Below are 24,255 nucleotides of genomic sequence, written 5' to 3' on the forward strand. Positions count from 1 at the left end.
GCAACAAGTCAAATCTCCTCATTTTAAACGACTGTTTCGGAAAAAGTCTTCCTCGTGAACTAAAGTGATAAAGCATACACAGCCCCGCGTATCGATACTTAAACAGACTAAACGTCCAGTCTTCTGAAGGAATCATCTTATACTGGCTTCCCACTGGGAGAGGTGCTTTCCAAATGCCAAAAAATAATAATAATAAAACACACAAGACACTGTTTAGTTGTATAACCTTTGGCAAACATACAGGTGATGGTTTCTGTGAGCTGCCATTGAGTCCACCCCAGACGCAGGGAGACCCAGCCCAACAGGCGCTGATCACGTCGTTGCTGGGGTCTCCGTGGGCAGGCTCTTGTGCCTCACCTTAGTTTGGAGGCTCCACTGTAACCTGTTAAGCATCACGGCAGCACCCAAACCTCCCCATGTGGGTGGAGGCTGCGCACGTGGGACACTGGTTAGGGAATGAACCTGGGCCCTCAGAAGCTAAGTAAAACGCTCTTACCCAAACTGAAATATGGATAAATCACCACAAGGTGACGAACTTGCCGAGAGCCATCTAAACAGCTTTCCCTTTTCTTTTCCTACTATGAACCCTTTCTCTCTTTAAAGCATTTTGGAATTCCAGTTTAATGATCTTGGTATTCATTCTTCTAAATGATAAGTTTAATGATTAAGAACATCTCAGTGGTTTATGACCAACACTTGGTAATCATAAAAAGTGCTTTTGTAAGTTCTTCTGTGTTCTCTTTAAAAGATGACTAATTACTAATATTGCTCTGTGAGGGAAAGACAGAACGCTTGTATTTCTAACTCAAATTCACATACTATTCCTAATCAACATAAACACCTGGACAAATCCAACTCTTCTGTGAGTTTTGTTTTGTGATTTTTCAGATATAACCACATAGATAGCAATTTAGTTAATATGAAACTTTGCATTTGTTTTCTTACACAAAGACTAAACACATTTCCTAAATTCTATTCATATTGTCTTACAGGTCTGGGAGTTGACTGTTATTTACATTAAATTGAGTGTCATGTAAACATGAGTATTTAGCCAAATAGAGATACTTGGGTTTTTTTATATTTGAGATTATTTGCACGAAATGGAGTACCATGCAATTGTTAACATGGGTGTTTGACCAAATGAAGATATTGGTTTATATACTTGGGATTATAATTAAGAGTATAAAGATGTTTCTTATAAATGTGAGATAATCCTACAAATTATGTGGGTCTCCGAAGTTACCCCATTACATAATCTGAGGGAAATTTTAATCTCCTTTGCCCAGAGTTGGATGTTTTACTTCCGAGAGTAGTTGGTTACTTTCCAGAGGAAATGATCTTTCTCCATCCTGGACACTGGTCCTTTCCCTCTCCGCATCTCCGGACAGTTCCTTGTGGTTGCTAGGTACCAGCGAGTTGGTTCGGAATCGTAGCAATCCTATAGACAACAGAACAAAACACTGCCTGCTCCTGCATCATCCTCCCATTGTTATTAGGCCGGAGCCTATTGTTGTGTCACGGTGTCAATCCATCCTGTCAAGAATTTTTTTTCACTGCTCTTCTACTTTACCAAGCACGACGTCCTTCTCTAGAGATCACGCCAACAGTACATGAGACACTCTCACCATCCTTGCCTCGAAGGAATACTCTGGTCGTACTTCTTCCACAACAGATCGGCTTGTCCTTTGAGCAGCCCATGGTACTTTTGAGATTCTTCGCCAGCACCAATGTTCAAATGCATGGATTCTTCTTCAGTCTTCTATCTTCCAGGTCCCACTTTCACATGCATACAAGGCAACGGAAAAGACCCTGGCTTGGGTCAAGTGCACCTTAGTCCTCAAAGTAGCATCCTTGCTTTGCAATCTGTGCAGCAGATTTGCCTAATGCAACTCGTCTTTGCGTCTCTTGTCCCTCATGGCATGCACAGCAGAACCTACCTGCCTGGTCTGATTTTGACCTCTGAGAGTAAGTCATAAAAGTCCAACAGTAATACTACTGGGATTCCAGGTGATGCCTGCATGGATGCACTCCAAACAAAATGCTTTCAACGTGTCCCTGTGGTCAATGGAGAGCTACAGGCAAGTTCTCGCAGTAACACATGTGTCTTAATCTCCTTCCAGTGACTTCAACACAGGTCTAATGAAAATGGTGGTCGCTTAAATTCCAGGCAGACAAGTCAGCTCAGAAGGTGCGGGAGACTGGTTTTTCAGGACTGCGAAGGGGTCCTCTTAAAAGATGTTCTAGGCTACATGGCCATCGTGGAGGCTTAACGAAGAAGCTTTAAGAAAATGGAAAACCCACATTGTTGAGGGGGAAAAAAAGCCAGGAAGATTGCATCTAAATCTTTTTCCGTCACGACCATGTCTCATCATTCTTTGAGAGTCGCAAGGGCGGCCTGACGCGGATTCCGCCGGGAAAGTTTTCCTCTGCAGCCAGCTCGCCCCTTCAGACTTCGTTTCGTTCCCCAAACTCAACATTTAGAAGGAACAGCTCTTTGATGTGGTGGCAAGCACAGAGTGCAGAATTCTTTGGGGGAAGAGTTAAGAGAGATGGAAACACTCCCTTTAGAAGTGTATAGACCTAGGTGGAGGATCTGCTGGGAGACTATAGCTTGACTATTGGACATTTTTGTCTCATAAAGTTTCTGTAGATATACATTAATAATGCAAATGTCTGTATCTTATCTTCAGAAAGCTTCTTGAGTGACCACATTGCCTTCTCTGTACTTCTCCTCTGTAACCTCTCCATACCCTTCTGGGACAAGACGGACAACCATGCTGTGCGCCGCCCGAGCGATGGAATCCCTTTCCCAGTTCTCTCTGCTGCTCCAGTCACCCGCACCGCCACACTCTCTGGTAGCAGCCGACTGCCATGCACAGCCCTGTTGGTCCATGAACGGGGGACTGGGGGTCCTGTGACCTCACATTATCTTCCAGCAAATGTCATCGGAGGATTTTAGATCCTACTTTCTGCACCTGTGCCGTCTGTCTCTCCCTGGAAGGAGGGAAGGCAAATTTGGCCCATTGATATAGACAAGGAAATAGTCCAGGCTCTCACAGGCATTTCCAGAAAACTTCCCAAGATCCATGAGGGCTTGCAAAGTCTCAGAGCAGATCTTTGGATTACTCAGGGTAATCGTAGGACTGCATTTGGAGCAAGTTCCTTTATTTTTTTAAATAGTTTTATTAGGGGCTCATACAACTCTTATCACAATCCATACATACATCAATTGTGTAAAGCACATCTGTACATTCGTTGCCCTCATCATTCTCAAAACATTTGCTCTCCACTTAAGCCCCTGGCATCAGCTCCTCATTTCTTCCCCTTCCTCCCTGCTCCCCCTTCCCTCATGAGCCCTTAATAGTTTATAAATTATTATTTTGTCATGTCTTGCCCTGTCCGATGTCTCCCTTCACCCACTTTTCTGTTGTCCGTCGCCCAGGGAGGAAGTCACATGTAGATCCTTGTAATCAGTTCCCTCTTTCCAACCCACTCTTCCTCTACCTTCCCAGTATCACCCCTCACACCCCTGGTCCTGAAGGTTTCATCTGCCCTGGATTCCCTGTGCCTCCAGCTCCTATCTGCACCAGTGTACATCCTCTGGTCTAGTCAGACTGGAGCAAGTTCCTTTAAAGAGAGAATTTAAAAGCATTTGCTGAAGCACAGAAGAATGCATTTGCCCCAATTAGGAGCAACTGAGCCATCCCTCACTAGACGATACGTTACTGGAAATCTCACTCTGTTTATTTCTCTGGCATAGGGTGTTGAGTACTCAATACATGTTGAAGAAATGATCAAATAGTCCAGCTCTTCCCAAATTCCAAGTGGTGAAGAGATGCCACACTTCCAACCCTCCCCTTGCGGCCTTCTGGAGGACACCAGGCTCCCGTGACATGCTGATCCCGTCTGTTCTTGTTGAGGCAGCAAGCAGCTGACACACTTTTACTCAGAAACCCAAGCGAGACATCCCTTCTCGTCCATCACCTGGAAGAAGCTGACGAGTTCCTTTGTGAGCACGTTCTGACCTGTGCTTATGAGTCATTTAATGTATTCCTGTCCTGAAACGCCTCCCCAGTCAGACCATCTTCTTTCATCCTTTTTATCAGCCAATCAAACAGGCCCCTCAAGGAGAATGTGAAGCAGTAAGTCACCTAGGAGTCTGCCCCCGGAGCCCAACAGCCGCTGGGAACCTGCAGGGTTTAAAAGCCAACGCCTGTGTCGCCCTTACTCCGTCAGTGCGATTTCAGTCCATTGCGTCCTGCTTCCCCCTGAGTAGACTCAGAGGCATGTCGTCCTGGAAAGGATGCTCAGGCAAACACACCTCACCAGCAAGCACAAAGATGGATGGTTTCCCTTGGTTGGGTTACTTCTCCTAAGTCTGACTTGATTCTTGCCTTTTCACCACCTAGTCTCACGAGAAGATATTTTTCTTCTATTGCAGCGGTTCTCAACCTCTGGGTTGTGACCTCTTTGGGGGTCCAATGACCCTTTCACAGGGGTCACCTAAGATCATTGGAAAACATATTTCCAATGGTCTTAGGAACCCAGTCACCACTCCTCTATCTGTCTCCAGGCATTCCACCCACATACAGATACACCCACCTACAAGTACCTAGCATGAAGACTGTTACCCATGCTACACCATACTTCAAGACAAAATTTTATTTATTTGTCATTAGAAATAAATATTTCACAAAAAAAAGAAATAAATATTTCATGACGAGGGCAACAAATGTATAAGGGTGCTTTGCTCAATTGATGTATGTATGGATTGTGATAAGAGTTGTAGGAGTCCCAATAAAAAATTTATTAATTAAAAAAAAATTTTAGAATACATTTACAACCTCAGCTAACATAAGAAAAGAAAACTAAAATTATAGCAGCAGTACCCCCCAAAAAAAGAAATAAATATTTCACAATATAGACTTACATATTGTTTTTGTGATGAATCGCTATGCTTTCATTATGTTCAATTTGTAACAATGAAAACACACCCTGCGTATCAGATATGTACATGGTGATTCATAACAGTAGCAAAATGACAGTGATGACGTAACAACGAAAATAGTTTCATGGTTGGGGGGTCACCACCACATGAGGAACTGTATGAAAGGGTCGCGGTGGGAGGAAGGTTGAGAATCACTGTCTTACTGCCTATCCTAGAGGTTGAAGATAGCCTGCTGGCTGCCAAGTGTGCTAAGATAAGAAGAGGCTTTAACCTTGAAGTCCGTTCCTCATTCTCTGACCCACCCTGACAGCACAGGAGCGGGCCTTTGAGGACCCACTGTCTACTCACCGTCAGTTGGTTCTGCTGCCTCACGTGGGCCAGCAGAAGGTCTTCAGTCGACGGCAAGCCTCTGGGCAGCTCTGTGTCCTCAAGGCAGGTCCCAAACATCTGGAGCATCTGAGCAGCGGTCTTTATTCTCAAGGCAAAGTTTTCAATGGCCTGGAAAGTCACACAAGGACAACAAAGTGGAGAGATTAGCATCACAGAACAAAGGCTTGGTTTGGTTGTTGTTCCTGAGGTCATGATGAGTCAGAACTAACAACGCCTAACTGGCCCTGCCACCGGGTAAGGCACTTCACATTCTCCCAGATTGTCTCAGGCCAACAATCCCACGTGGCAGATATTTCATCCTCATTCTACAGGTGAGGGAGCTGGAGCTCCAACCAGTTCAATGGATTTTCCCAGATCATATTGCTAACAACAGAGGGAGGGGACTCAGTCACAGTTAGCTGCCACACCTTTGGGGATCTGTCCAGTAGCACAAAACCACTCCACATGAAGTATGACTGCGGATACAGACACCAGGTGAAATGCTGGAAAAAAGCAAGGACACCCAGCTTTCCCTCTAAACAACCTTTTCTTCTGCACTCTTCCCCACCACCGCCTCCCACCCCACGTCCCAGGGACTCTCAGAAGCCTGTGCAGTGTTGCTCAGAGGAAACGTACTTTTCTTTAATCCCCTCAAAGAAAAATAGGAGCACAGTGATTAGGTCCCTAGTGCCCCCCAAGAGAATCATTTCTGCCAGATGTAAGTAGAGGTTGGGAATCTTCACCTTTCCTTCCCCTGCATTAAAAATGTGCCTGTCTTACATTGCTAGTGGCTTCCCGGCTGGTGGTCCAGGGGTGATGCTGCATTTTAGCACAGTGCCTTGCAGACAGGCCACCTGAGGGACACTGACCATCAGAGAAGGTCTTTGAGGACGAGGGGCCTGCCAGACTCCAGCAGGTCATCTTGCTCTGCCAGCCTGGCACTCACATACACACGCACGCACGCGCACACACACACTTCTGCTCCTGAATTACCTTTGTCCTAAAGGTCAAGCACACTCATCTCTGCATGTTCACGACATGGGGCACTGCTTGTCATCCATCCCCTTTATGGGCCATCAAGGGCTGCTGCGTGGGTAAAGATGCCTAGTTTAATGTTCACTTGAGAAAAAAAAATAGTCCTTGTTCATTTATCATCAGACAAAACTTCTGAACACACTCTGTAGCATGTTCCAGATCTGAGGTAGCCTATCTTGACCTCAGAGGTCATGGCCAAGGCAGGAGCAAGGGAGCTCCCAGTGCCCTGCACACCTCCTCTAGGGGTTCAAGTCAAAGTTTCCTCTCCTATCGCTTCCATATTCAAATATCAGCTATGACCTTGAACATCATGCTATTTTTGAGCTGGAAAAGCAGACAAACCCTAACTTTTATTAAAGTTGGTTTACTTTGTTTTAAGTACATCAAAGTTTTATAACTTTGAGATAATCTAATTTATATAAGCTACTCATTCAATGGCTTTCACTATAAAAAACAAACAAACTGACTGCCATCAAGTTGATGCCAACTCATAGAGATCCTATAGGACAGGGTAGAACTGCCCCCACGGGTGTCCAAGAGTGTGTAACTCTTTTTTTTCCTGTGTAACTCTTTACAGAAGTAGAAACTCCCTCTTTCTCCCTTGGACAGGCTGTTGGTTTCAAACTGCTGACCTTGCAGTTAGCAGTTCAATGAGTGACCATTATGTCCCTAGGGCTCCTATAGGCTTATGAAAACAATGGCTAATATTATGGGTCAACTTGGCAAAGCTATGCCTCTCGGTGGATTGGCAGGCATTTGGATTGGCTGCTCTTTAATTATGTAATATAATGTAGCTGCCTTCCATTTTGTGATTCGATGTAAGCAGTCAATCACTTGAAAGTTAGTTAATTAAAAACTAATCCGTTTCCTTGGGGATGTGGCCTGCATCCAATATATAGAGATGTTCTGGCAAAGCTCTCCCTTGATCTTGCATCTTGCTCATCATCATCCTCTGACCTCTTGGTACTTGGGATGTAGACAGTAGTAACCTGCTGTCTGACCTCTAACTTTGGGGATACATCAGTCCCAATAACCAGTAGCTTGACAATTGGGGATTAGTTAGCTCCTGCAACCACATGAAGGAGAAGCCTTTAGTCTTATGCCTGACAAATGGATTGGACTTGGGACTTGAGCACCTATCTATCTGTCTGAGCCATTTCCTTGAGATGCATGTCTCCATGTACATATGTTTAGATTTATACTTTGCTAGCTTGCTCCTCCGGCTGGCCCAATCAAAAGCACTCTGTCGGGACAGTGGGCTATGTGTTGGGCTTTCCTCAGAGGCACCATTAATGGCTACATGTGTAGCAATAGTTTGCTGCAGAGGCTACTATATTCTTTTTTTTTAAATAGTGTTATTGGCGCTTAATCCACATATCACACAATTGAACAGTTCAATCGTATCAAGAAGAGCTGTACAATCATGACCACAATCAATTTTAGAACACTTCATTTTCCCCATGGTTACATCACTTTTAAAATTAGTTGTGTAATCACTATCAGTTCCAGTGCTCCCTCCCACATACATGGTTTGCTACCCCACCTCCTCCCCCTCCTCATCCTCCCTATCTCCCATCCCTGCCCCGGCCTCCCTTATAAACCTTTGCATCAGTTCTTATCGCTGTGCTTCTTCTCCTGTGTTTTACAACATGGAAACCCAACAGAAACAATAAAAATACAGAAACAAAATAAAATGGTAAGGATAAAAAAATAATAATACAAAGATAAAAATATAATAGTTAATAAGAAAGAAAAGACCACCATGAACATTTTAAAGGCCTGGGGGAAATTTTTGTCATGGAACTCGTAAGAAATATTTGCACCTAGAAGAATCTCAGGTGGGTCAAGAGGGAGGTCAGCTGGCCAAGTATCAAGTTCAATCCAGTGTATTCACGATTAAAATGATCCCTATCTGATAGTAAAGCTGTCTGAGACACTTGCCTATGGCTAGTGGGGATCTGCCAGTGGCTTGATCTGACTAGATACTCTGCAGATGGGTTTTGGGCCCCCACTGTCCTCCAAAGCCTTCTACAAATTGTTTGCAATTTAGGCTCTGATACTTTCCCCCTTTGTCATATTTGTATTCTGTTATTTCCATCTTTGGATCACACAGGCTGGTGTGCTTCTTCCAGGTGGACTTAGTTGACTCCTCACTTGACAGATTCAATACCCCCATAAGACAAGCTACTCCCAACACCAGCAACACACCAACTAGCAGATAACAAAGGGCAAACAAACAAAACCAAGCAAACTAAAGGGAGGAAAACAAAAACCCATAGAGGCAGAAAAGTCAATCATCCCCTGAGGTATAAGGCGACTACACGTGTAACATCATCGATTTTTCTAAGGACACATCCCACTGGACACAGTGGGTATGAGGAGTCTATGCAGCACAGCTCCACCGTGAGCCGCTGCCCCTAAGTGGCTGCCCATCACGGTTCAGTCTCCCATTGGATTGGGCTCTGTTTACCCGAAGCATGGAGGTCAGTGCCAGGGGGAAGCTTCCTGGATCAATTCTTTCAAGTTCAAATCCCAACCAAACAGATCAAAACTGGTCATGCCGCTGCAAGGCGGGTATTAAGGTCCTAAATATATGGTCATTCTGGGTCCCTTTCCATTGGACAGCCACCAGACCAGGGGTTCCCCACAAGGTCTAATGACCACTATTTCCACAGGTCCAGGGCGGCTGCTCTCTGCTTCTCCACCCATCCTAGTACCCCAGTCCTTAGTCCAAGGATGCAGGCATCTTTGAGGTAGGGCTCAGGTCATTTTGCCAGGCTTCTATTTTAAGTCCTTCTGGTGTAGCTCTGGGTTCTCTATGTTCTTTAAGACAAGAGAGACTTTCTCTGTAGCTCTCCTCACTTCCTTCTGAGCCTTGCAGAATTGCCTTTCTTCATTCTACCAACCATCTCTTGAAGCTAATCTAGGCACTTTTTGTTAGGTTATTTTATTGGGGGCTTGTACAACTCTTTTCACAATCCATCCATCCATCCATTTTGTCAAGCACCTTTGTACATTTGTTGCCATCATCATTCTCAAAACATTTGCTTTCTGCTTGAGCCCTTGGTATCAGCTCCTCATCTTTTCCCTTCCCTTCCTGCTCCCCCCTCCCTCAAGGACCCTTGATAATTTAAAAATTATTATTATTTTGTCCTATCTTTTACTGTCCGACATCTCCCTTCACTCACTTTTCTGTTGCCCATCCCCCAGGGAGGAGATTATATGTAGATCCTTATAATCCAATCTAGGCTTTTACTATAAAGGCACCTTGAACAAAAGTTGCTCTGATTTCCAAATCTATATTGTTTGGTGGATGTGAATTTTATCTGCACAGTAAATTTATAGGGGGAGTTTTATGGAACACTAATATCTGACTTGTTCTAACCACTGCCAACAAGTCCATTCTGATTCATAGCAATATGGCTTCCAAGGCCATTAATCTTTTCAGAGAGAGATAGCCTTCATTATCTTCAAACCCACAGAGTGGCTGGTGGGTTTGAACCATCAACCTAGTGGTTAGCAGATCAATGTTTATCCAATAGCACCGCCAGGGTTCTGTGAGGCCTGTCCTAACCCATGTGCATCAATGTGTCTGTTATTTGTGAAAACGTGCCAGGTGTACCCATGCATTCCCATGTCATAATACAGAGTGCAGTGAGGTGAAGGTAGCCAGGAGGAGAGACTTCCAACCTCATCCGTTTCTCCAGGTTTCTTCTCAACCTGTGACATAGAAAAACCTCACATTCCCATGGTGAAGTAGTCCGGGCAGTGCACTTCCCATCCTCTTGAAAACAAAGAAAGGTTCAGAAGGAAACACAAGTTGATACTCACAGTTCGATGATTTATCCACTGATTGTGGTGATATTCCAAGGTTCCCCCTAATTCCTGGGTGAGTTGGCTTTTGTCAATGTAGCCATGGAGATCAGACGGAGAATTTAGCATGATGATCTATAAGGGGGCAAGAAAGGTAAAAAATATATATATTCCTCACACAGACCTAGATTCTAATATTACTTAAACAGTATTTCCTTTTTGCCAGGTTAGGTAGTTATATCCAAAGATGTCCAGCAGAGACAGTTTAAAGTCCTTCCCATTTTCCTTTTCGATAGTAAATTCCAAAGGGCATACCACAACGTGGATGAATCTCTAGGCGAAAGAAGTCCGACTAAAGAGGTTACTTACTGTGTGATTCAATTTACGTGACATTGGAAAAAAGCTCATCCAAGAGTGGACAGCATGGCTGCCAGGGTTTAGGACCAGGTACAGAGTTAGCTAGGAAGGGGCAGCACAAAGGGGTGATGGGACTGTTGTGCGTTTTGACCGTGGGGTTGTTGATCTATGCCTTTAGAAAACCCCAGAGAACTGTGACCCAAAAGAAAAAATTTTACTGCGTGCCAATTTTTAAAAAAATGAAGGAAAGGCCATTTCACCATAAAAATGTCCCTTTTTGATCTTTACAGAGTGCAGAGACTAACAACAAGTAAAAGAATATCATATAAAAAGTAAGCCATTGCCGCTGAGTTGGTTCTGGCTCAGAGTGAGCCCATAAGACAGCATCGAACTGCTGCATCCACAGGGTTTTCAGAAGTACATGCCACCTCTTTCATGCAGGGAGCAGCTGAAGAGTTTGACCTGTCGAGCTGTCAGCAAGCATTCAGTAGCTTAACCACGTGTGCCAGCACACAGGCGCCACAGCTCATCAATCACGGAAACAGCAACTTGCCTCCTGCTCCCGTGGAATGTGTCTTAGAGAGAAAACCACTTGGACATAGCTGTTTGCAGTCATCAGGGTATCATTTAGAGTGCACAGCATTAACCTAAAAACAGTGAGTACTTAGGAGGGGACTCCAGAAACAGCATGGAAGATAACATTCAAAGATGAAAACAAAAAACAGAAACTGTTATTTCTCAACATCCGCTCCGTCAAGTTCAAGTTCACTTTTGTTAAGTGATGATACTACCCAGGTAGTCCAGCCTGAAAGAACCGAGATGTCAACTAGGGTCTGGGAATTTCACATCAATGCAGTACTTTTTTTTTTAACACGATAAACTCAAGACAAATGGGAAACAAAATGTCACACGGATCCAAGTCATGACTATAAGGTGCAGTCTTAACAATTTCTTATCAAAGCTCTTGAAAAACTGCCCCTGATTGATGAAAGAATGAGCAGCATGATTGTTGTGGTGGGAAAGGACTCACTGGCAAGGCTTCCCTGGCCGTATTTCTGCTAGAGCTTTGGCTACCTTTCTCAAAATCCTCTCACACTAAGCCAAGGTGATTATCCCTCGGCCATCCAGAAAGCCAATGAGCAAAACGCTTTGAGCATCCCCAAGAAAGCCTGTTGTCCTGGTCTTTGCTCTTAACGACTCCTTTTTGGTTTTGACTAGACCACCTCCACTTTTCGGTAACCATTGCTTTGGTTGGGCCTTGTCTGCAGGATTGTACTGATCAAGTCATGTTTCATCTCCTGTTACAATTCTCCAAGGAAACGCTACCGGATGTAGATCCTATTTGTTTAAACCTTCCATTGAAAGCTCTGCTCTTGTCTGCAGCCGATCAATCTGGGCACACCAGTTTTGACACCCGTCAAACTGAATATTTGTTTAACGTGGTGTTGGTTCGCGTTTCTGCTGCAAATCTTCAGTCCTCTTCCATTAGGGCAGGAATAAGCTTAATTGATTCCTTGTTAATTGATATTGATGATCTGCTGGTAAGGGCTTCATCATCAACATTATATATCTGGTGCAGTCTTAAACAAGTCATCCATTTGTAAACTGCTCATTTATTGTTCCCCATAAACTCTGTGAAAAGTATCAGTGATACGATGATTCCACCAGTCATCGACTCAAACTTCACCATAAAGTGGATGTTTGTTCTTGTTTCAGTTTTAGCAGAATTCCTGTTGCTCTAATAGGGACACTTTTCAAACTGGTATCTTATTTTTTTTAAGAGTTCACACTAGATGCAGTACAGATACATCATAACAAGTTAGTACTAGTTTATTTTGGTGCAAAACAACCCCATCTTTAAATCCATGAATAGGTTTTGCATAACATGCATTTTTCCATACGTTTTTATAGTTTAAATGTTTGTTATTGTTGTTAGGTACCATCAAGTCAGTTCTAATTCACAGCAACCCGATGGAGAACAGAACAAAATAAAACAAAACACTGTCTGGTCCTGCATCCTCCCAGTGACTGTTCTTTAGTTTAAACCCACAGGGGCAGCCACGGTGTTGATGCACATTGTCCAGGGCCTCCCTCTTTCCCAAGCATGGTGTCCATTTCCAGGGACTGCTCTCTTCTGATAACAAGTCCGTGATACGAAGTCTTGCCATCCTTGCTTTTGGCGAAAACAAGGTGGAAAGACTAGAACAGGACATGAGATCTTCAGTTTGATTGGTACACCTCTCTGGTGTCCAGGACACTGTCTTATGGATTCTAGTCATCTCTGTCTTCTTGAACGCTTAACTCAGTCTTCCTAACTCAGAGAGTCTCCCAAGTTCCGTCTGATTGACTGCCATTCTCTGTGCTATGGCGTGGACATTTTCTCAAGGCAATTGTGTTTTCCAGCTCGACTTGGCATCAATCAATTACAACTTAGGACAACCCCATGCGTGTCAGAGGAGCACTGTACTGCGTATGACTGTCAATGGCTCATTGGTTGGAATGCGATCGGCAGGCTGTTCTCCTGAAGAGGTCAGGGGTGGACTTGAACTTCCAACTTTTGAGTTAGCAGCCAAGTGTGTAACTGTGTGCAATACCCAGGGACTCCATAGCAATGACCACATTGCTCATTTCTTGAGAAACACGCTCCTTGATCATATGGTGTTTATTGCCATCAAAACCATTATTTATCTTGTGTATTTTTCATTCTGCTTGGAAATAGAAGTCCTCCCCTAATTAGATTGTGTATCCCCACAGTGAGATGCTTACTAAATGAAAGAGTTTATATTGAAAGTAAATAAAATAAAGAGCACCAGGCTGAATTTCATCCAAGTCCGTGGTACTTTCACTATTCTTGACTAGCACCATGATTCAAATGCATCGATTTTCTTCAGTTTTCCTTATTCAACGTCCACTTTTCACATGCACACGAGGTGACTGAAAATACCATGGATTGGATCAGGTGAACCTGAGTCTTTAAAGAGATATCCTTACTCTTCAACACCTAAACGAGGTCTTGTGGAGCAGATTTACCCAACAGAACGCATCATTTGATCACTTGATTGCTACTTCCATGGACACTGATTTGGATCCAAGCAAGTTAGAGCTGTGGCAACTTTGCTCTTCTCATGTCAACCCGGATGTTACATGGAGGTCCAGGAGTGAGGGTTTTCATGTTCTTTACATTGAATTGTAAACCATACTGAAGACTGCGATCCTGGATCTTCATCAACAAAGGCGCCAAGAAGTCACTTTCAGCAAGCAAGGTGTGCCATCTGTATCTCTAAGATTGTTAGTAAGCCTTTTTCCAATCTTTATGCCACATTCTTTCTCATATAATCCAACATCTCTGATGACTTACTCAGCACATAGATTAAATAAAAATAGGGCAAGGATACAACCCTGACACACGTTTCCTGATTTTAAAACATGTTCTTTCCACCTCTTGATCTATGCATAAGTCCCGCATTACTACGATGAAGCGTTCTGGAATTCCCATTCTTCTCAAGGCTATCCATAGTTTGTTAGGATCCACACAGTCAAATGCCATTGCATAATAGAGAAAACATTAGTCAACCTCTTTTTGGTGTTCTCTGCTTTGAGCCAAGATCCATCTGACATCATCCATCATCCATCTGACATCATCAGCAATGATATGCCTTATTCCATGTCCTTTTCTGAATCTGGCCCGATCCTCCGGCAGCTCCCTATCAATGTACTACTGCAATTGCTGCTGGTTGACCTTCAGTAAAATGTCCCTTGCAGGTAACATCAATGATATGGTTTTATAGTCTGAGCATTCTGTTGGGTCACCTTTCTTTGGAATGGGTACAAATATGGATCACTTCCAGTCAGTTGGTCAAGTAGCTGTCTTCCAAATTTCCTGGCACAGAGAAGTTAGTGCTTCCAGTGCTTCATCGGCTTATTGAAACGTTTCAGTTGACATGCCAGCAATTTTTGGAACCCGTTCTTGGCTAGTGCGTTTTGCTCATAGGCTACCTTCTGAAATGGCGAATGTAAACTAGTTCTTCTTTGGGGTACAGTGACTCTGAATTAGTTCCATCTTCGTTTGATGCTTCCTGCATTGTTAAATATTTTGCTCATAGAATCTTTCAATATTGCAACCTGTGGCTTGAATTTTTTTCACTTCTTTCAGTTTCAGATATGCTGATGTGTTAACTAGAAAAACAAATCCAGAGACACTCCTTTATGTGTAAGAAGGAGCTTTATAACATGAAAGTAATTGTATATCAAGGAAACATCCCAGCCAAGTCCAACTCAAGTCCATAAGTCTGATATTAGGCCATAAGTCTCTTTTCAGACTCGCAGTCACGTGCAATCATGCAGAATGCAGGAATATCACAGGTTGGTGTGTGCAAAGTCCTGTGGATCCAAAGCGGTGGATGCATCTCCACGGCTCAGGCAGGTCCTAGCGTGGCTCACCAGCAGGAAGGTAAAGGCAGAGAGAGACAGGAAGGTTCCCAGGGCTCACCTTATGAGAAGGCCAAGCCCACAAAGTGGCACCATCAGGTTGCCACCTGATCGACAGGTTGACTATCACCCCACACTATTACATATCTTCAAGGTGACATGAAATTATGTAACGACCACAGCTGAGTATGTTTTCCCTTCTTGGTTTTCTAAGTCTCTGTGCATTTCCTTCTAATAGTTGGCTTTTCCTTCTCAAGCTGCTCTTTAAAGTTTTCTGTTCGGCTCTTTGACTTCATCATTTCTTCCATTTGCCTTAGCTAATCTAAGATTAAGGGCAAGTTCCAAAGTCTCTTTCTGATGACCTTTGGCTCTCTTCATGTACAATGTTTCTGATGGGAGGCCACAGCGCAGCGGGTCTTTGCCATTGGTGTCCAGTGCACAGGATTTATTCTGAAGATGTTCTCAAATTTCAGGTGAGTTAGACTCAAGGTCATATTTTGAGTCCCAAGGACTTGGACTTGATTTTCTTCAACTTCAGCTTGAACTTGAATATGAGCAATTGGTGGTCTTATCCATAGTCTACCCTTGGCCTCAGTTTAGCTGCTGATATTGAATTTTTCCATTTTCTCTTCGCAAAGATGCAGTCAATTTGATTTCTGTGTATTCCATCCGGGGTAGTCCACATGTATAGTTGCATTTTGTATTGTTGAAAAAAAAGTATTTTCAATGAAGAAGTTATTGGTTTTGCAAAATTCTATCCTGTTATCGCCAGCTTCATTTCTATCACCAAGGCCATATTTTCCAATTATTGTTCCTTCCTCTTTGTTTCCAACTTTTGCATTCCTGTCACCAACAATGTATCTTGATTACGCATATAATCAATTTTACGCTGAAGAAGTTGCTATCGGTTTTTCAATATCTGCATCACTAGCTTTAGTGGTTGGTGCATACATTTGAGGAATAATTGTACTGACCAAATTTTCTGGTATTAGGATAGATACTAACCTATCATAGACAGCATTGTCTTCAAGATAGATCTTGAAATGTCCTTTATATATCCTGTATATATCAGTTTTATGTCCTTTATATATCAGTTTTATATCCAATAATTCATAAAATGTTTTCAAAGATGTATATATCCTTTGTTTATAAATATAAGATATGAGGCAAATGATAAATAATTGGTAGAAAATACTATAGGATATTTTCTTGTATTTATGAGATTGGACTTTGCTTTTGTTTTAATTTTAACAGTTGTATTGACATATAATTCACATGTCATAAAATTTGATGACTTAAACGTATTAAAAAGGGTTGTACAACCACCATTACAATTAATTTTAGGTCATCTTCTTCACTCTTGTACTCATTATTATCAGACCATTTCCCCTCAACCTCCCCTGCCCTGACCTTAAGAAACTATTATTTCCAGTTACTGTCTCTGTAGATGTACCTGTATAGAAAAATGTACCAACCCCACAAAAGACAACAATTACAAAATAAAATAGAAAAAACTCCAATGAAAAGAAAGCATAAAATAATAAAAACTAGAACAAATTTAAAATGGGTCAAAAGGGAAAACAAATCATAAATCATTAAATGTTAGCCTAACTACAGGTACATTATTTCATTTTGTTGTTGTTGTTTGAAATAATTTTATTATTATTATCATACAACTCTTATCAAAATCCATACACAAATCAATTGTGTAAAGTACATTTGTACATTCATTGCCCTCATCATTCTCAAAACATTTGCTGTCCACTTAAGTCCCTGGCATCAGCTCCTCCTTTTTCCTTCCCTCCCAGCTCCCATCTCCCTCATGAACCCTTGATAATTTATTATTTTTTCATATCTTACACTGTCCGACATCTCCCTTTACCCACTTTTCTGCTGTCCATCCCCCAGGGAGGAAGTTATATGTAGATCCTTGTAATCAGTTCCCCCTTCCCACCCTACCCTCCCTCCACCCTCTGGGTATCACCCCTCTCACCACTGGTCCTGAAGGGATCATATCCCCTGGATTCCCTGTGGTTCCAGTTCCTATCTATACCAGTGTACATCCTCTGATCTAGTCAGATTTGTAAGGTAGAATTGGGATCATGATAGTAGGGGAGGGGGTGAGAGGAAGCATTTAGGAATCAGAGGAAAGTTGTATGCTTCATCTTTGCTACACTGTACCCTGGCTGGCTGGTCTCCTCCCCAAGACCCTTCTGGGAGGGGATGTCCAATTGCCTATATATGGGCTTTGGGCCTCCACTCCACATTTCCCCTCATTCACAACGATATGCCTTTTTGTTCTGATGATGCCTGATACCTGATCCCTTTGACACCTCGTGATGGCACAGGCTAGTGTGCTTCTTCCATGTGGTTTTTGTTGCTTCTGAGCTAGATGGTCGTTTGCTTTCAAGCCTTAAGAACCCAGATGCTATATCTTTTGATAGCTGGGCACCACCAGCTTTCTTCACCACATTTGCTTATGCACCTGCTTTGTTTTCAGCGATCATGTTGGGAAGGTGAGCATCATGGAATGCCAGGTTAATAGAACAAAGCATTCTTGCATTGAGGGAGTACTTGAGTGGAGGCCCAATGTCCATCTGATACCTTGATACTAAATCTGTACAAATATGCACATAAATCTATTTCTACATCCTCATATATAAATATATTTGCATATGTACATGCCTTTATTTAGACCTCTATAAATGCCCTTTGCCTCCTACCTCTTTCCTCTCTTTCCTTTTACTTTCCTCTTGTCCCACTATCATGCTAAACCTTCATTAGGGTTTCAGAATTCCTCTTGGTTACATTACCCTTGGTCACATCCTACCAGGCCTCCTGCACCCTCCTCACCACCAATTTGGAGCACTTGTTCCATTGTCCTTGGGTTTGTTAACACCACTTCCTTCCCCCCACCTCCCCCTCTCCTATGTCCCACCGGAACTGTCAGTCCCATTGTTTTCTCCTCCAGATTGTTCACCAGCCTATTTTATGAAGCCAGATCTGCGGAGATAATAACATGCACAAAAACAAGGCAGAGTAAAACCAAGCAACAAAAGAAAGCAAAACAACAACTATAATAACACCAACAAGGCAATAACCCAAAACAAAACAAAATAAGAAATAAAAGCTTGCAGTTAGTTCACGGACTGTTTGTTAGCCTTTAGGAATGTTTTCTGGTCAAGTCTGATGGGGTACCATGCCCTGGCCCCAAAGTCTATTTTGGTATTCCCTGGGGACTTCGTTGTTCTGTTCCCCTTGCTGTTCTGTTCCATGTCCTTAGTGGTTTGCCTCAGTGTGGTGGAATTCCCACACTGTGTCTACAGTGACTTCAACCCAGTGCTCCAAGATGTGAATGCAACATGCCGGCGTGGAGTAGGGAACCAGTAGAAAGGTCAGAGGGGCCAGCCCCAATCTCAACTCTGTGGACACCTGCCCCTCCCCCAAAAGAATTTACTTCAGAGGACAACACTGAATCTGCAGCTCTGGGAGAGGGACATGTATGATCAGAGCACATGGGAGCAAATGAAGGGGGAGGAAGAGAAAGTGGAGCACATCCTGGCCCACCAAGCCTTGACAAAGAGATTCTTGCTCAGAGTAGCCAATTCACAGTGAAGACCACATGGCCGGCCGGCCCCACTATGAGACATGACATCCCTCACTGACCCTTTATTTTCTTTTCTAATGCACTCTGTTCAGGGAGATTCACAGGAGGTCTAATCCAAGTGGAGACACTGCAAATGGATTTTTGGGCTTGAACTACCTTCCAGTCCTGCAAACTGGGTGCTCAAAATTGAAGGTCTGATAGTGTTCCTTCCTCTGGTCTGGAATTTTATTATTTATAATCCTTAGATCACACAGGATGGTGTGGTTCTCCCATGTAGGTTTAGCCTCACTTAGATGGCTGCTTATTTAAAGACATGTCTTTAAGACCGCAGATGCTATGATTTCTGGTCGCCAGGCACCATCTGACTTCTTCACCATACTATTCCATAGTACCCATATCCTCAGTGATCTCTTCACGAGGACATTTTTATTGAGTAGGATTACATCACAAGAATCCATTGTTCTTAGATTAAGACTACTATGAAATAAGAGCTCAAAATCCATCCACAAATCTGTGGTTTACAAATGTCCCTGTTCTACTTGAGAGACATCACTATCCTTTCATTGGGGACGACTATAAATCGTCCCCATTGGGCATATGGTAATTCTCTTGATAGTGTCACTAATTTAGCTAATGATGCAGAATGTGAACTACTGCACGACCAGGAAAAATATGCATGTACAGGACAGCTTTTTAAACTAAAATACATGTGCTGTTGACTTATGCAGTTTAAAAACTTAAGCGACTGGACACTATTTATTCAAACAATCAGGATTAGAGAGAGGGCAACACTTTCAATAACGCTCATTCACAAAGACAGAACGATGCTCGATGGACTAAGACACGACATAAAAAGCAAAGAGAGTATGAAATTAACAAATAGGTGGAAGTCTTAAGTTGCCATTTATTGGGCATTCTCAAAGCAAGAGCTTTGATCCAAAATCAGATGACTTCTAAGTACACAACCCAGAGATACTAGTTATCTGTTTCTTCTCACACTGGGGCATTTCAATCTTAAGCCCACGAGAGCATTTCCGTTCCTTCAATCTGCTACAGGTGTGTTTAGGTAAGGTCCATTTTGTTTAGTGGGGTTTCCAAGTTGGGTCCTTGTGGTGTGGCCTATGAAATACGTGTGCACCTTCAAAGGTCAGAATCTAGAGTCCTGGTTGTTTTTGATATGTGGCCAAGGTCAACAGTTGAACTCGTTTTGTTTTATCTTATTTATTGTAATCCCCCCAATGTACCATCATTTATCCCACTTCCATGAACTTTCTGAAGACTCCTAACATCATTGGGAAAAGCAAGTACGTAGTTATGTTAGTATTATTAAGAACTGAAGTTTTCTGCATATAAAAAGAACAGATGTAAGGTTGGTAGAATTAAATAAAAACCGTTTAGTCCTGAAAAGTAATTGGAAATATTGATGAACTCAAGATGTATATTATACTTTATAGGTATATACAGGGCTTCCAAACTTCAGTGAAAATAGACTTAAAAGATAATGAAAATTTGCACAAATTTTTGAAGCTCATTTTTAAGCCCATTCTTATATATTCTCATTATCAATAAGAACGCCAGAAACCATGGTCATTCTTGCTATAATAAAAATCTCTTGCACACAGCCTCTGATATCTAGAACCATTTCCTCCTAAAAGGCCCAGAGAAAACATGCGACAAAACAGACACAGGTTGAATTGGAATATCTTGTCACTCCAGATAGAAAGCTATAGATGCCATAGAAGATTATCACAATAGTAACTGATAACTATTTGTGGCAGTTACATAAACTCCTGTCAACTTGCAAAGGGGTGCAGTCTAACCTGTTGATTGGGCTGCAGCTTGATGACCTCATTTGGAGGCAGGAAGGAGATAAATAGCTCACTGGAGGCCATATATACACTCTGCTTCATCTTCCTGCTGACAAGCCACATGGAGCTACGCTGACAGAGCCAGAGCCCTGGAGCTGGAGGAGCCACATAGAGACCCATGCCAGCACTGAGATGCCTCCACTGCCACTAGATCCATAGGACTTTCCACTCACTGGCCTGTGATCTTCCTGCATTCAGCATCATTTTATGGATGTGTGAGCCTAAAGGGGAATTTATAAACTAGTATTGACATATGGCCTACTTTTGAACTTACGGACATGACCTGGACTGGGCTGGGATGTTTTCTTAATATACAATACTGTGTTAATTTGGGTTGACTAAAGAAACAAATTCATAGAGACAATCATGTGTATAAAAGAGAGCTTTATATACAAGAAAAATTGAATATTGTGAAAACATCCAAGTCCATATCAAGTCTTTAAGTCCAATATTAGCCCATATGTCCGATGGCAATTGTGATAGGTAGGTTTACTGTGCCAACATGGGCAATGAACACATGTGGGATTAATTAAAGGGCGGAGAGATAAATGGCTCGGTGAGCCTCACCTTTCTTGTCTCTTGCTCTTTGATCATCAGACCAGTGTGCAGCTGCCTTGCTTGTTCTCTGCCTCAATTTGCAAGCTACACTACCTGTGGGACACCTAATCCGTCGACTGTGTCACTGTAGTTTGAGGTTCCTTCAAGACCTGCTTCTCCACGCTACTGGAGTATACATTGCTTGAGCTGGGGACTGTCGGACCCTGTCATCTGGCTGACTGTTGGTGACCTGCCTTGCTGTTTGCTGCCTGTGGCTGGATAGCCTGAATTGCTCTAAAGAGGACTACCCGGTGGCCCTCAAGGCTTGAAGGATGGTGAGTGTATATTAGCTGTCTCACGGAGGTGAGTTGCACTGCTTTATAGATTAATTAACTGTTTATTTATTATGTTATCTATCTATATATATAAATATATATAAAATCATTAGTGTCCTGCTTTGTTTCTCTAGAGAACCCTGTTTAACATACCAATCTATAAATCCTCTTCAGACTCACAAGACACATGCAATGACACCGAATGCAGGAAGATCACAGGCCAGTAGGTGGGAAGTCTTGTGTATCCAGTGGTGTTGCAAGCATCTCAGCGTTGGCAGGAATATCCATGTGGCTTCTCCGGTTCCAGAGGTCTGGCTCCATCAGCCTCTCTCTATGTGTCTTCTCCAAAGGGGTGTCTCATAGGGAGTGAGCATATGTCCCACCTCCAGTGAGTCATTTATCTCCTTAGTGTCTCCAAATGAGGTCATCAAGCTACAACCTGATTGACAGGCTATACTCCACCCCTTCTCTCTGAATCCTCAAATTCACACCAGATTATGTAACTACCACAAATACTCTTTGATATAAAGTTCTCTTACACACTTGTGAGTTTCCCTGGATTTGTTTCTCTAGTCTACCTGGATTAATACTTTATTACTTTGTATCAACTTGGCTGGGTCAAGATTACCAGTGGTTTAGCAGTAAAGACCTAGTGACCCCCCCCCCCCATGATAAGATGTAACATAATGTAATAACCTCCGTAATAAGATCTGCTGTGAGTAACCAATCAATTGAAAGTAAGTTTCTGTGGGGGTGTGGCCTACCTCTCATATGTGGAAAAGCTTGCTTGCCTTTTTGTTGGATCTGAAACCTGCATTGAACTTCTTGAAGCCCAGTTCTTTGGACTTGAGTCAACGATTTACAATATTGCTTATCAATCCTGGGAGTTATCAGGGGCCAGCCATCTGACCTGCCAACTTTGGATTCATCCCCCTCTGCAGCCATAAGCCACAGTCTTCTTGATGATCTTGGGTTCAACAATTTCCACACTCATTAGAAGAAGCTTCCAGACTAACATCTAACCCATGGACTTTGGATTTTCCCTGACTAGGAATTTCCCTGGACGTCTATAATTGTGTGAGCCATTTTCTTGATATAAACCTCTCTATATACAGATACACATGTAAATTTCCCTGGTTTTGCTTCTGTAGAAACCCAGTCAAGACAGTGACAAAAAGTCTCAAGAGTTAACTCGATAAAGCATATAATGGGCAAAGAAGGAATACACTGGAACATCAAAGATAATGACTTCAATGGGCTAAAACATTCACATTATTTAAATCCACAATCTGCAATGCTTTAGAAAAATTAAAGAAACAAAAACCACATGAGTCAACTAAAGGATATTAAGTAATCGACTAATTATTGCAAAAACTTGTAAATGAGAAGAAAATAAACATTGATCATATTTTTATCAAATGAATTGTCCCTCAAGATAATCAAATGGCTGGTGAGCATCTCTTTATCAAATCTAATTAAGAATTAGAACAAGCCCTAGTGAATTAATGAGTATAGGTAATGATTATCAGTCACTGTTAAAATCACATAAAGAAAGAAAACCAAGCACTATAGACCTCAGGTTGGAAGCGAACATCGCCATTTATGAAGAAATGTAGGCAAGAAACGGAATATAGCCCTGACTAGGTCTTCGTATGGTGGTTTTTAGGTGCTATTGCATTGTTCTAATCTATAGTGACTCTGCACACAATGACAGACCAGAATCCTGTTACGTTTGAACTCGTTGTCACCTTTGTGCCCAATCACCTTCTTAAATGTCTTATTTTTCACTAGCCTTTGTGGTTACATGTTGGGCTGAGATCCACAAGGTCGGAAGTTCCAAACCACCAGCCTCTCCTTAGGAGAAAGGTGGGGCTTCCTAGTCCCATAAAGAGTTAGTCTTGGAAACTCACAAGGGCAGTTTTTCCCTATCTTATATAGTCACTGTGAGTCAGCCCTATGGCATTGAGAGTTTTTTGTTGTTTTGCTTTGGTTCTGGCTTAAAAAGCATGATGTCCTTATGCAGGGGACTGGTCCTTTCTGACAACATGTCCAGAGCACATCAGACTAAGTCTTCTCGTGCCCGCTTCTAAGGATCATTCTGGCTGTACGTCTTCCAAGACAGATTTCTTTGTTCTTCTGGCAGTCTACAGTACTTTTTTTTTTAATTAGATGAATTTCTTTGTCACTAAAGACTTCAAGCCCACTGTACTTTAAATATTCTTTTGATGCATGACTGAATGTTTAATATTGGCAGTCCATGGTACTTTAATATCCTTTGCCAACACCATACTTCAAATGCATCGATCCCCCTGGGGTCTTCCTTAACCACGGTCCAGACATGACATGCATATGGGGCGACATATGGCGTGGGCCAAGCACATCTCAGTCTTCCAAGCGACATCTTTGCTCTTTAATGCTTTAAAAAGGTCTTTTGCAAGTAGAATGCAATACCTCCTTTGATTTCTTGACTGCTGCCTCCAAATTAGTTTGTTAATTGTAGATCCAAACAAAATGACATCCTGGACAAAGCCTTTAGAGCTAGCAATTAATTTACGTGAACTATAGAAAAAGAAAGCATCGTATCTACAAGAATTTGATCGGGCAAACTATTCTGTTTCTTCAACCAAAAAATAAATCGAAAAGAAGACAGAATAGAGACAAAATCTATCAATGAAAAAAGATCTATGCAACTCATCAATGAATTATAATGTATGAACCTTATTTACATTTACTTCAAACAATGTTAAAAGTTACTAACCAGTTGGATAACATTTAAAATGTGAATCTGATGAAATTTTATATCATAATTAATGATAAATTATGAAAATAACAATGAAATAACAAGTAATAAATCATTAATGAAATATTAACTACATAAACTATTGTTAATAATAATTAAGAAAACATTCCTTTGGGCTATTTATTATTAAAATATAAATAAGTACCAATACTATTTCA

At 42.2% G+C, this 24,255-nt stretch overlaps 1 protein-coding gene across 1 annotated transcript in view; it reads right to left on the bottom strand.

The window, feature by feature from the left end:
- MCF2L2 (MCF.2 cell line derived transforming sequence-like 2) overlaps positions 1–24,255 on the bottom strand; it is a 269,318-nt gene that overhangs the window by 164,699 nt on the left and 80,364 nt on the right. Inside the window, exons 6-7 of the mRNA XM_075556101.1 lie at positions 10,184–10,300; positions 5,297–5,446 (exon numbers count right to left, since the gene is read on the bottom strand). Of these exons, the coding sequence (XP_075412216.1) occupies positions 5,297–5,446; positions 10,184–10,300 (267 nt within the window). The remainder of the gene's footprint in view (positions 1–5,296; positions 5,447–10,183; positions 10,301–24,255) is intronic.

Source organism: Tenrec ecaudatus, chromosome 8, assembly GCF_050624435.1.
Source record: "Tenrec ecaudatus isolate mTenEca1 chromosome 8, mTenEca1.hap1, whole genome shotgun sequence".
Lineage (NCBI taxonomy): Eukaryota > Metazoa > Chordata > Mammalia > Afrosoricida > Tenrecidae > Tenrec > Tenrec ecaudatus.